The 14,013-nt window shown below is 38.5% G+C and overlaps 1 protein-coding gene across 1 annotated transcript in view; it reads right to left on the reverse strand.

Moving 5' to 3' along the window:
• The window catches only part of LOC103904698 (transmembrane protein FAM155A-like), a 15,189-nt gene extending 1,928 nt beyond the window's left edge, over positions 1–13,261 (reverse strand). The window contains exons 1-2 of the mRNA XM_019473866.1: positions 13,256–13,261; positions 10,717–10,888 (exon numbers count right to left, since the gene is read on the reverse strand). Of these exons, the coding sequence (XP_019329411.1) occupies positions 10,717–10,888; positions 13,256–13,261 (178 nt within the window). The remainder of the gene's footprint in view (positions 1–10,716; positions 10,889–13,255) is intronic.
• Positions 13,262–14,013: the final 752 nt, after the last annotated feature.

Raw genomic sequence — 14,013 nt, forward strand, 5'->3', positions numbered from 1 at the left:
CATTGGCCTCCTTGGCCACCTGGGCACCCTGCCAGCTCACGTTCAGCTGGCTGTCGACCAACGCCCCCAGGGCCTTTTCCGCCAGGTAGCTTTCCAGCCACTCTTCCCCAAGCCTTTAGCATTGCAGATATTAAATAGATTGGTCCCAGTACGGACCCCTGAGGGACACCACTCATTCTGGTTCTGCATTGGTTGGATAGTTTTCATAGAGCCCTGTAGGGTAAACACAAAAAAAAAAATAAATCAGGCACAAAAAGATTGGCAGAAGTTGGTAGGTCAAAGATAGTTTAGTCTAAGCTATAAATCCACACCTTTGGGTTAGCCTGAGGCCCTCAACAAAGATTTTGAAAGCAGCTACATAATTGCTATAATTTATAAATTAACTTTGCTTCTTGGAACAAGAATTACATTTTGTCTGAAGTATCACAGCAATGATATTACTTTCAAAAAACAATGCCTATAAGTTTAGGCATAACGTTCTTAGGTTCAGGCACCAGACTGCCTGTGTTTCGTGAATAACCTGTAAAGAAAAGCAGCACACCTTAAAATGAGATGAAACTGAGCTCTTTCATTCCTACCTCCATAATATCGATCTGCAACTAAACAAAAAGTGCATTAGGTATGATAAGCGTGTTAAAATGCAGATTTACCATAGACTGGCACTTTTTTACATAGCTGACACAGCAGTCTACTATGTTATACAGGAGCCCAAGTAAAGTTGCATCTATTTTTGGATTCAAACAAGTTTTTAAAGATACAGGAATGAGAACAACTTGTTTGATTTTCTGTAAAGTCAGGGTTTACTCTGTAGGAAATCAGGCCATTTTTGCACCTGTGCAGTCAGATACTTAAGGCAGCGTACCAACACTTGAAAATTATTTATTCTCTCTCAGATCGTCACTGAATGTACTTCATGTCTTTTAAGAAATTCTGTTGCATTTTGGAACTTGTGGACAGTTGTTTATTGCAACTATAATAAAGCGATCTTATTGCTAACATATTTTCTGAAATCCATCTTTTGGTGTTTGTGTGCATAAGTGTGTTTTTAAACATGGTAGCATACAGGCAGTGCCTCCCAAAGCAGGTAATTATATGATCTGTTCTGTGGCTGCAGTAGCTCAAACTATTAGTGGTAATTGAAGAGACACAGAGAATGGTTAATGCTTTGATCACACTGCGGCTTGTTTACTATTCAAACTGTATTTCCTGCCTTTCTTGTTATAGGAAAACCCAGACTTCCTTTGAAATCAAAGCCTATATGTACAAGTTGACAATCAAAAGGTATTTAAATAGTTCATATACACTTACTGAATCATAAATAAATTGAAGGCAACCCCAAATTCAAAGCTGCATTGAACTAGTTCATAATGCAAAATTAAATTTCCTCTTTATTTCAATACAGCAATTGAATTTAGGTTTTGAATTTGCAGTTACATACTTAATAATCAGTTAACTACAGAATCACTATTCATATGACAGTTGCAGAACATTTAGATAAATTCAGTCAGAGCTTTTGCACTGAAGTAATAAAACTTCACAATTGTGCTTCACCACATACTCGTTTCTAGCCATGAGTATCAGTTTTGGCCCCTTAGATCTAGTCAGTCTACTCAGTCAGAGGGTTACAAATCTGTGACTTACCAGAAACCCTGGAAAGCTGGCTACATCAACCTTGGAAAACCATGGAGAAAAAAATGTATTTTGTTCTTTTAGGAAAATATTTTATATGGACACAGGGTTTGGGATAAGGAACAGAAAGGATACCTTTACCCACCAAACCACCAAGGCTTCACTCTTCCTCTTCTGTCTTTATAGTTCAGTTTGTAGACATCATTACTCTGTATTACTTGGATGTTCAGTAATTATATTTCTGAGACTAACTTACCAACTGTTACTGGCTAGAAACCTACTTTGCTTTTCACTTTTCACTTAAAATTCTCAGCTCTGGATCTCCATTTCTCAACTTTTCCCAACACTCACCTGTATTTCACCAACAGAAATCTTAGTCCGTACAGAGGTTCTTGGACCTTGATCTTAATCAAAGATCTAGAATTTGCCAGGATACTTTTTGGTATCAAACCATTCTCCAGACAGATATGCTATTGCTCACAAAGGTCATGTAAAAGCTATCTCTTTGCTTTGTAACCAGATACTTTTTTCACACACAGATAACATTTTGATGATCAGCACAGCAGTTATATCTGTAGGGAGCGTGTGTTACTAATGCTACTTACAAATTAAGGCTACTCATTTGACTGAGATTATGTTAATGGCGACATGACTGTAGATAAATCCCATGTATCCTGCTCAGCTGAATCATACTGAGAGAAAAAGGAGTGACAGCATGAGCATCATATTCTCTTTGTGCAGAAACAGCTTTGGGGGAAAAACAGCAAACCATAAATATGTTCTTATACAATAATTAAAATCACAAAGACTGTCTATGGGTGCATGGTCTGCTGATCAGCTAGATCACCAGCTAACTCAGAGAATGCTGTGGTTTCTGCCTGAGAATTTGCATTTCTTTTGCACAAGAACCAGCATGCAAAAAAGGTGGTTGCATTTCCACATCTCACCCCAACACTGTCAGCATGTGTCATGTTTGTAGCTGGATCTGTATCTGTAGCAGTTGGTCTGGCTTGGCCCACTTGGTTTTTTTTCTACAGAAAGAGCTATGGAGCCATAGTATTCCACATCTTTCAGTCACTATCAAAGGACTGATTGATATATTTGTTGTCGTTGTTGGATAAGTATTTTAGAAAGCCACAGAAATAAAACAGATTTTTTGGTATGTTATGTTTTTTCCTCATTTTCTTTCTGTATAACTCTAAACTGCAGTCCTTTTTAACATAGATTTCTGATTATTTTGAGAGGCATACCAAGCTTCTTGTGTTTGAAGAAAAGACCATGAACTAGAAGAAGAAACCAGATAAGTGGATGTAGTATACCAGAAGTTTCAAATGCTCCATTTCATTGTGAAGCACAAAGTAAATAATGTCTGTCAAGAGTGATCCATCCAGCAGTGACAACATTGTACCAGTGAATGTCAATACTCTGCATGACATTTCTCTTTCTGAGGAATTATTTCTGAGGTTTCAATATTAACATTTTCCAACTACAGAAGGCAAGAGAACATTAGATATTATATGACTAGATTTCACTGCTTGCTTATATCTGATATGGAAGCCAGCTCTCTTCGATCTTATCCAGATGGTCCTCTCAATTTCTAAATTGCTGTGTCTGTGACACATTATGATGCTTCTGTTTAGACATGTATTTTATACCCTTCATATTATAAAAAGTAATAAAATGAAATGTAGAAGAAGGCTTAAAGATAAATAAATTATTCTTCAGTCAAACAGATTATTCTTAAACTGGTGAATAAGGCTGTTCAACTCTTCTGAAAAGGTTAATTTCCATTTCAGACTCCATTCCAATTGTTGGATGAGATCTGGGTTGCTGTGTTTTAATTTGGTTTTATTACTGTATGTTGGTGACTGTTTCAGATAGTTGTCTCTGGAACATTTTCCTGCGTGTATGCGTTCACATTCAGGAAAAATTAATTGTGTTTCTTCACCATGTATGGATTTTTTTTCCCTACAATATGCACAGAACCAATTTCCTCCTGCCAATGTAAATCAGTGTTATCCCTGTAAAACTGACTGAGCTGCTGCAAGTCAGAAAAATAAGCAAATAGGTGACTCTCAAGGCTCTACAATGAACCTTTTTAGCTCTGCTATGTTGAGATACAGGAGAAGGGTGAGGGAACTCACTTCTAGCAAGCCTTTGGCTTTCCCCACCCCCCGTTCAGCTTTGCTTCTATTATGTACAATTTTTGATCAAAAGAATTTACTACTTTGATATGATAGGAAAGGAAAGGGTCACACATATCTAAGTACTGTGTTGCCATAGAAAGTTCAGGGATATCAATATTAATTGCTTGTGTTGTTTTTATAGGAGAAGAACGTTTGCAGCTAATAAACCTATTATAATATGGGATCTCATTCATGGGAAAATCTCAACATTCAAGACTAGAAGAACACTGGACTCAAAAGATGAGCTATTTAGTTGACAGATTCTGTTGCACAACCATGTCAAATTTTCCTTCTGTAAGGAAGATCTGGTAAGCAGATCCATCGTTAGTAATGATTTAAACCATGGTTGTCAAACATAAATGGGATTTGTCTTGCTGTCTGTGTTAGCTTAATATTTTGATATATTAGGACCTACTAAGAGGCAGGAGGCAAATGACACATTATTATGAGTTATTTTTAGAGTAAGAATTTGGATCAAGTATATATATATTTTGGAGTTTGCCAAGAACAACATAAAGTGGATTGAATTCAGAGATTTTCTCTTCTTGAATTGTTCTACAAAGAAAAGGTAGATTGTGATGCATTCTATATATCACATTTTCTCAAGGAAATTGCTTTTCAAATTGCACTGAAATCAGGGCATCTGTTTTGAAACAGACACTCTATAGCTAAACCTGCTGGTGAAACCCAGACACACATCTGCCCCTTGAGAAGAAGCTGCAGTTAAAAGAGTTGTTCCCAATACCTTTGTTGAGCTTTGTTAGCCAACAAACCTTTTCTACAGATTGGTGAGAATTGTCTGTAATAATTCTCACTACGTCCTTAGAAACAGTGTGTGCTATGAAGCATGACTGACAGCTTCTTTTCTGGTGAATACTCTTCTTCACTCTAAAGGAGGAGGAGTTTCTGGGGAAGTGCTACTTTGCATGGATCACATAAGCATATGTCAGTGATATTTGCCAAAAATTAATGTATGGGAGAATATTCACACCATGTGTTCCAAGCAACAGAGATGTTAATCGGAACACATGAAATTAGGAGCCTAAATTAATATGGACTGAAAGGAAAGATATAAGTGATTCAAAGCATCTGAATCACCTGTCCTCTCTCCTCTCTCCTTACTTTCTCCTTCTACATTGAAAAGTATCAGGAGTCTGTTCAGCACAGGAGAGCAGACAAATTTGATTCTCCTCTTGGTGGCAGTAGACTCATTCTGATGGCACTGCTCTTAGGAAACAGCAGAAGTTGCTATGCTGGTTTTGGAAGAAGCTAATGCAACACATCTCTGCCTTATTGCTGCTCACTACACTCCCTTCCTTTCCTTCACAAAGGAACTTAAGTGCTCCATTAAATTCCATTACATCTGTTGTACAAGTAAAGAGTGTGAGCATGTGGCTGGAATTTCCTGCCTGATGTTTGCTGCTGGGTGATCGTCCTGTTATGCCACAAGGCACAAAGACACCGTAAGTCTTGGTCAATACAAAGAAAGCCCTTAGCAACAGAGGTAGCCCTAATTCTGCACTCTAAAGTGGTCCAGACTTGGCACATGAATAGCAGTTTTGGGACTGTTCTCCCAGCAGCCAGAATAGGCTATGTCTGTATTAACAAGTAGTTTTGGGCAAAAGGACAAGATTTCTATAACTCAGCTGGTGCTGAGTATCTCATGTCAACCCTGAATGCATTTGAAGGGTTTTTACCTCACTCTAGCTCTAGTCTGATTCTGTAGACCGAATGTGCGTTAGTGGTTGGGACGTGCTAGGTATGGTCCTGTAGCACTTCTCCTAGTTTAGTTTAATCCAAAGGAACCCAGTTTGTATCCTGCAAGAACTCTCCCCAACGCAAGTCAAACAGCAAGGAGTATGAACAGGAGATTTGCTTCAAAAGTACACTCCTGAACTAAATTGCTAACGTGGATGCAACTGCAGCATTGGAGTTGATGGCATATCCTGGCTGCTCAGGGAAGGACTGTGGCTGCGGAGGAGAGCTAATCTTTTCTCCTTTCTCTTTGGACATCTCTGCTGCTCATTTGGTGGAAACTGAGCTCTCATATTTTCTGGGTTGAGCAAACTGAAGAACTGAATGGATAGTTTTGGCTGTGAAGAAAATACTTGACCTCTGCATCCTCTCTCTGTCTCCATTGGGAGATGGCAGCAAGCCAGACAGAAGCAGTTCATGGGCTGGACCAGTCCCCAGGCCGGCTGCTGGACCACATTACTTTGGAAGGCACGGGAAAAGCAGGAGTTGTGAAGTATTACCAGGCTCTTCCCAGTGCTCTGTACATAGAGTCATACATCTTTCAGCTCTCTTTTCACACTCAAAGAGCACGTGTGAAAGAAATCTTTCACATCTTCCATTCACACTGGGGAAAAAAGAGGAAAAGATGACTACAACTATGAAAGAAAACAGTCCCACTGGTACGCACACTGTTTTTATAGGAGTCACAATTAAAAAACTTGACCTGGAACTTTGCATGGGACTCATTCATTGTAATCTGCCATGTGTGTGTGTATGTATGCCTAAACACTACTATTATCTCCCTTAGATAAGATTCTGTTTTGCATGGGCAATTCTAGACATCTGAGCTGCAGAAAGAAACATTAGATGAAACCACTGGAAACTTTGATCATATGGATATAAACTCCAAAGGTCTAAACTGAAAGCAACCATTCAATTTGAATGAATATGAAAAATATTATGTTCCAGAACAGTGCCTGATGGAAAGATTGACTTCTTTCCATTTCCTAGAAGAAAGGGAGGAAAGGGGAACACAAACTTCTTTCTAGCTAACCACATGTTTCCATAATCAGACCCACACTGTGATTCTGATTGTTTTGATTAATCTCCCAAGTACTTTCTTTTGCACTGCAGTTGTCCTACATCCTCACATGCATTTCTACAAAAGACAAGTTCCTGTGATACACTAGTGTAGCAATCCCTCTCCTTTTCCCACTACCTGCCTTCATAACTAGTGTAGCATCCCCTCTCCTTTTCCCACTACCTGCCTTCATTGGAGGTAATCAAGTAAGACATTCTCAGGCTAGAATACTTCTTATTCATTATACCAGTCCTTCAGGAATTTCCAAGAAGTCATTATTAATCAATATTATAAACTACAACTTTTTTTTTTTTTTTTAATTTTTTTAATTTGGTGGTGTCAAAGGACTGGAAGAGAGCAAGTACACCACCATCGTGTGTGATTCTTAGCCACAATTATGGCTCCAGCCTGCCCCCTATAATGACTCTACATATAGCCTTATTTAATTTTTTGCAGCATTTTAAAAAATACTTATTTAGGAATTCTAAGATAACAATGACTGCAAAATTTCTTGGGGAAAAAATAGCCAGTCCTATGCTGTTTTCTCATCACATGGACCTCTCAAGGAGGGATAAAACCTTTGTTACTATTTCTTTTTACAGCCGCCAGTACCTTTTTTTTTTGCAGCCATCAACCTTGAGAAAATCCTGCCCTGAAAGAAAAAAAAAAGTATGTGGGTTCCCTGTCCGCTGGTGCTGCCATACCCCCACTTCCAGCATATGTCTCTGCACCCCTGCTCACCGCTGAGGCGGGACGGGGACGGCGAGGGGAGGCGGCAGCTCTGTACCACCACGGCAGCTCCCAGCACTGCTGGTGACATGAAGCCACATCAGCCTTTTATCTAGCTCTAATTGGAAAATGGCATGTCATGTTTATATGTACATCCTGCACTCTGTGCTGTCATCAACATCAAATAGAACCAGCTATCACTGGTACACCTTTTCCTGTTCCTTGACTTCCATGATGTGAAATGTTTTATAGAAATCAATCCTCTGTCTTTCCATTAACCTAAATCTCTACTGGACCTTAGAGGAAATAGTCTGTTACCATGGAGAGGAGGGAGGGAAGCCCTTATTATAATACATTGTTAAAGAAAATCAGAATCCACAAATTCTTGACATCTCTCAGAGATAAATCATCCTATAAGCAGAGGGGCTCCTTTTTTTTTTCTCCAGACAATATAGTATAACTAACAGTTAATTATAAAAGACTAACCAGCTAGTCTTTCATTAGTTTTGTTTTTGTTTTTGTTTTTGTTTTTGGGGGGAATATCATACCAACATAACCCAATTCAGTTCCTACTGGATTTCTCTGAAAATGCAAGTCAAAATTTCAAAAAAGGACCTGTAGCATTTCTCTCCATGGGATACCATCAGAGTCAGAAGCAGCAGAGATATTCAAGCCTAATTTAAAAGAGTGATGGGCTGTGGCAAAATGCTGTTCATGAGGAATCTCTGAACATAAAGTTTGCTCCTGATGTGTTTCCTGTAGCTCAATGGTGACCAGCTTCACAGTGAACTTAGGTTGAATGGAGACATCAGACAACCACCTATAACACCTAAATATCAAATAGAAATACCTTTGACCTGACTCTTTTGGGTTTTGCCAGTGAATGTCACCCACCCCAGGAAGAGGAAGAGCAGGATCAGTAACTAGAAATCCCAGAACGTGTCTGCCAGATGGGAGCTCGCAGAAAGTGCAGCAGGAGAAGAGGTCCCTCGAGATGTGGGTGACCTGCTTTCTGTTCTTTTCTGCAAAAGGAGTTCAAGTTAACTGTCAAGCCACATGGTATGCTGAGGTAGAATATTTTGTCTGCTGATGAACTCACTGTACTTCGCACGAAATACTTCTGTTTTCACTAAGCTGCAGAGAAGCGTAATTCTTCAGCCCCACAGCAGATACTAGTCTAATTTCTCGTTTCGTGGCAGGAAGTGCTCTTACAGCGGAGCTGCTGTTTAATAACAGGGAGACAATGGGCCTGTATTCCAGACAAAGTTTGAACTGCAACCTTCTACCTCTCCTCAGCATCTTCTCTTGCACACAACTGCCTTGTGTCAGCGTGCTGACTCCTATGTGTCCATGAATACAAACTCTGCTCTGCTGATGCTGAGAGTCTTTACTCGGGAGGACAAAAAGTTCAACCAAATATTAGTTAGTGGACTGCTGAGATGAGATTCAGGTCACCCTGATTTTAAGCGTCTGCAATAAGACATTGGTGACTAACAGCAGCTACAGCAAAAAGTTCAGCCAGCACTGTTAGCAGGGCATAGAGAACTAGTCAGCTTATCGGGTGCAGTTGCCTCCTGAGGCTGAATTAAATAGCTCTCAGCTCTACTGACTACACCAGATCTTCAGTGACTCTAGTGAGAGCTTAGACACAGAGTTTATGTGTAGATACCCACACTACTAATATCTGCAATAAAATGAGTTTAATCCTCCCCTAAATCTGCTTTTCATCCCAAACTCAGAGATATCGACTGTCAGTTATCTTTGAAAAGTAATCTATTTTGTGTGTTTTAGGAATGAATTTGGACTTGGAGATATACTAGGAAAGTTAAGAGGTAGATATATATTTCCTAAGAGATTTTCTGAAATAATTACTAAGATGTTTTTGCTTATTATTTGTTCATTCTTTGCCATTGTGTATGTGTGTAAGTGTGCACACATGTGTATATACATGCATACACACACATACAAACATATATATTGTATACATGTTGTAAATAAAAATGTCCTAAGTCTCACTTCAGCTTTTACTGTCCTATCTTAAACTGGAAAATAATGCTCATTTGTTTACTGTGTATGCATATTGGAAGGCTATTAATATTTACGAAATGCATTGAAGTGGAGTGCTAAGCACCATTACCTTATTGATGACTACCAAATTGTAACTCAGCTTACATTTCATTATATTGTCTTTTGCATATGGATGGATATTGCTCGAGTGTGTGCAATAGGCTTAATTGTCAAAAAGAAATATAGTAAATATCTTGCTACCAGAACCCCCCTAAATCCCAACACAGGGTATAAGGTGAAATTATGCTTGCCTCTGAGATGGTATAGAGCATTTATGGGGTTTTATGTTTTATTCTGTTTTTAAGTAGCTTGCCATGGGCAACTCATTTAGTATCAAGCTTTCCAGTGCAGCCCTAATTGAAAGTGAAGGCTGTCTAGTTTCAGAAATTTGGACCAAGCTGTCAAACGATCTAAGTGTTGAAATGCCTTTTTACTGATTTAGTGGGAATAAGTTGATTAAATATCTTCAAGATTCTCAGATGATACTCTAGGCATCAGAAATCTGCAGATAACATTGATATAAGCTGAAATTTTGTGTGGATGACTCCCAGCCAGTCCTGAAAAAAGTATCTGAGGTACCCAGGATGTACTAAAGGTATTTTTTGCCTACCATGTCCTCTCTGGTTGGGTCATTCTGGGATAGTGTTTGAAGCATAATGGAATGTAAAAGAAACCAAACCATTTTATCAATCAATGCGTAGACCTATATTAGCAATACCTTTTAAAATTAAAATACTCACAGAATGTAACAAGACTCAAGAAGAGACCAAAAGATCAGTTCTTTGCAGGTGAACAACCAATTCTTAAAATTCTTCACTAGTGAAAGACCTTTCCTCAGACATTTACCTTCCAAGAGCTGCTGCACAGTTTTGAATGCTATGTCTCAGATTCTTCATTTATCTGACATACGAATGCAGGTGAACAAAGGTGAATATACTAAAAACTGGACTTCTCTTCCTCTTTTTTTCTGAATATTACATGACAGCCTCTTTTCTCTGAATACTGCATGACATGGAGCAACAAAAATCCTCCACCAAATTATCAAGTGTAAAAAATAACCAGAACAAATTTCTTCTAGTAATTTTGTTTTGTAAACTTAATGACTGTGGCAAGCTGTAGCATAAATGCACATTACTAAATCTGGGCTCAAAACCTAGCACCTCCAAGAAATCTCTTTGTGATGAGGAATACTTTCAGGCTTTCATAGAGCTAATGGAAGAAACATTATCCACACTCGCCTTCACATTTAGACTTATGAAAACAGGTGAAATTAGCTTTTCTATACTATACCTGTACAGATGAAACTTGATAGTCCTCCATAGATGACATCGTCATTGTCTGGTAATATAAAGGGACACCTCGTCTGAACCTCCAAACAGTATTGCTTGCAAGGAATTCTGTTGCTGCAGTGAAACTGTGTGACTTCAAAATACTGGGAACAGAGCCAGGCTTTGTAGACCGTCTGGAAAAAGAGAAGAACCAGAAGTATATATGGATGACAATAGCACTGTCATTATTAGAAGAACATACTGTACTACACACCTACATTAACGCTGCTTCTGAAAGCAAATTTTGAGAGAATATCACCTGAGTAAAACATACTCTTAACTTTTGACTATCCTCCCACTTCAGAAATGAAAACTCCAGCCAAGTCACTTAAAAGCAACAGTTAGTCAGGACTGGGCTTATGCTATTATTTTATCTTAGTTTGTAAACAGGTATGTCTTTTTATTAGACACACGCACGCACACCACACACCCCTGTCCCTGTACGTTATCATACACAAACTGAGATCCTAACCTCATTTGAAGCTGGTTTGGGAAAAACGTATGAAAATAAGTGCAAGAAAGAGTTTAAAACTGGGCTCAGGCCAGCTCTGTTCTTTCTATCATCTAGAGCTAAGCTATCAGGTCACAATAGATGGTGCTGCTTCCCTTCAAATAAAACCTTATCCAGTCCACAGCATCAAAACACACATTAGGGTTCCTGAACGCCAACAGCTGTAGACTAGGGGATAAATCTGCAACAGTGAGGACCAATGTCTACATTTGGGAGCTAAAAGGAACACATTAAAGATTCTGTCATCCGATGCTGTGTAGCCATGGCTGCAGGACCTGTGATTATTACAATTATTATTATCATTATTTAAAGAGAAAAGCAAAATAAATGTGTTAATTTTAGTTTCTTTTACCTATTTTCTTCTGAGCAATGATCTTTGTCATAAGAATTAAGCTAGCTTTTTGGACACAGAAAAGTTTCACATATGATCATACAAAAATAGATTGGACACCAGGCTACGAAGGTGATGAAAACCTGTATGACTGAATACAGAGAGGTTTGCGTGTTTCCCATTTTATTTTCCACTTATCTGTTTTGAAGTACATTATTTACTGACTAGGTACTTGCTATCTATCTAGGTTATTATATAACAAAAATTTCCTTTTTGTATTCATTCAGAATATCTGAAAAGCTTAGTAACTACCTTTCCTTTATCACAGGCTGAAAAGCAATATAGTCAGCTGATTGTTTTCCTTCTTCCTAGACCAGTTTTTAATAAAAAAGGAAACTTAGATTAAATTTTCAAGCACTGAAAATTCAAACACTGACACATTAGAAAAGCAATCTAGCTGAGTTTGGCTTGATTTTAGTATGTTTCATCTCATCAGTTATAATTTTTATTAGTGTCAGTAGCAGCTTAAATTGTATAATTAATTTCAACATATTAGTTCCAGAATCACAAAACTTTTATCTTAGCTTGTTTGCAATGGTGGTAGGTATGGGTAAGGTTGCTAGGTGATAAACTGAAGCCTTTATCACTAATCTATGGTTTGTGATTATCTCTTTATAGTAGCTTTTGCCTACTGCATTTTGTAGAACACAATTTTTTTCATTACAAATTCAATTTTAATTGCTTACAAAGGTTTCTTATCCACAGTAAATGATTAATGAGAAGGAAGACTAGGCGATGTGTGTACTTTTTGTTCTTAAATAAACTTCCAAACAGCAAGCGGTTTTCCCAGTGTTGACTATATCCCCTACGCTGTTAATCCCCACACCCTACCACATTTTTAATGCTTCAGTTGCTATATTGACACTTGCAACAATAAAAGAAATAAGCTAATTGTTTTTCTATTTTTAATTAGTCAGTGAGCGTAGTCTATTGGTTGGAGACAGAAATGCTGGCTCTGATGACAGATAAATATTCACAGATGTTCCTTCCTGATCACTAACACTGTAGTTCCGTTCAGTATGAATCCACATTTTCTCTTCATAGAATAGATCTAAGAGTAGTAAGTTGGTTTATGAATCATATTTGAAAATGTACATCAGTTTGTAGGGAGTGTATTGAACAGCACACCATACATGGTAACAAGAAAATGAGCAAACCCATGTGTCTACTTAAGCAAGACAGGAAAGAAATGTTTATTCAAGAACAGAAGTAAATAATGCAATGTGAAAAGGCTTCTGTGAACATTTTTATGTATCCAATCTCAGTTTGTACACATCATCTTCCTGTCTGATTCACAAGTCCTCAGCTTTGGCTCAAAAATACATTTGAACTCTTGTCCGTATTTTTAAAGATTCCATGAGTATACCTGTTCCTGAGATCTATTTCTCAAATAAGTGTCTCCCACTCTGTACCCTTTTTATTGCAGCCTCTTTCAACCTTGTCTGCAGTCTATACTGAGCTTTTTAATATGCTGGTCCCATTTCTCTCTGTTTTGGCCAGTGAGGCTACATGGAAACTATTTTCAGAGTTCTGTCTGAATATGAACTTAGGTCATATCCCACTTCAGGGTGAGATGCTGATGCTTATCAGCCTTCCTACCCCCATGCTCTGGTTTCTTCAAAAGAAACTTTGGGTTTGTGGGACAAGATCCCTCTGCAGAACACTGTAAGATGTCCAAGAAGTAGAAGGTGAAACCCTCAGGGCATCCTGAAAACTAGCCTAGAAGGTAGGAGATGCTGGTCTTCATCCCTTCCCACAAAGATCCTCCATTTTTCCAGGTCTTTTTCAGGCCTGAGAACTGGCATGAAACAGTCTGAGTATTTGGAGGAGTGAACGTCATGGAAAAGCATCAATTTAACACTTGAGTACTTATAGTGCAGCTGAGGTGGAATTTAAAGTCACATCTGGATAAGAAGAAAAATAAAAAAAGGTCAAAGCCAGATTTGAGCACTAGAGAAGGCTCACCCATAGTGCCTAGCTGCTAGCCCACTGCCTCCACAGCTTTGGCCTGTGCTCACTCATACATTTCCAGACAGTGCCCAGCCATTGTCTGGGAAAAGGTATATTCCAAGCACCGCACCCAGTAAGTAGTTTTGATATGGCCATGCTATTCTTTGGAGAAAAAGGAAAAAATGTAGATGTCTCCAGATGAACTGAGCTGGGCCAGCTGGTAGACCAGAGAGTAGTCCCTCTCCATTCTTACTTAATAGTACAGATGTGATTTAAGTGCCTACTTTCCCAACAAAGACCCCAAATAACCTCTCCTACAAGGGTAGCACATCTTAGACGTCTTGGACATCTTAGACTTTCTAGGCACCAAAGGTTTTACACAGAAATATTCCTTCTATGCCTAAGGA

Source organism: Aptenodytes forsteri, unplaced genomic scaffold (assembly GCF_000699145.1).
Source record: "Aptenodytes forsteri isolate BGI_AS27 unplaced genomic scaffold, ASM69914v1 Scaffold204, whole genome shotgun sequence".
In the NCBI taxonomy this organism is placed as follows: domain Eukaryota; kingdom Metazoa; phylum Chordata; class Aves; order Sphenisciformes; family Spheniscidae; genus Aptenodytes; species Aptenodytes forsteri.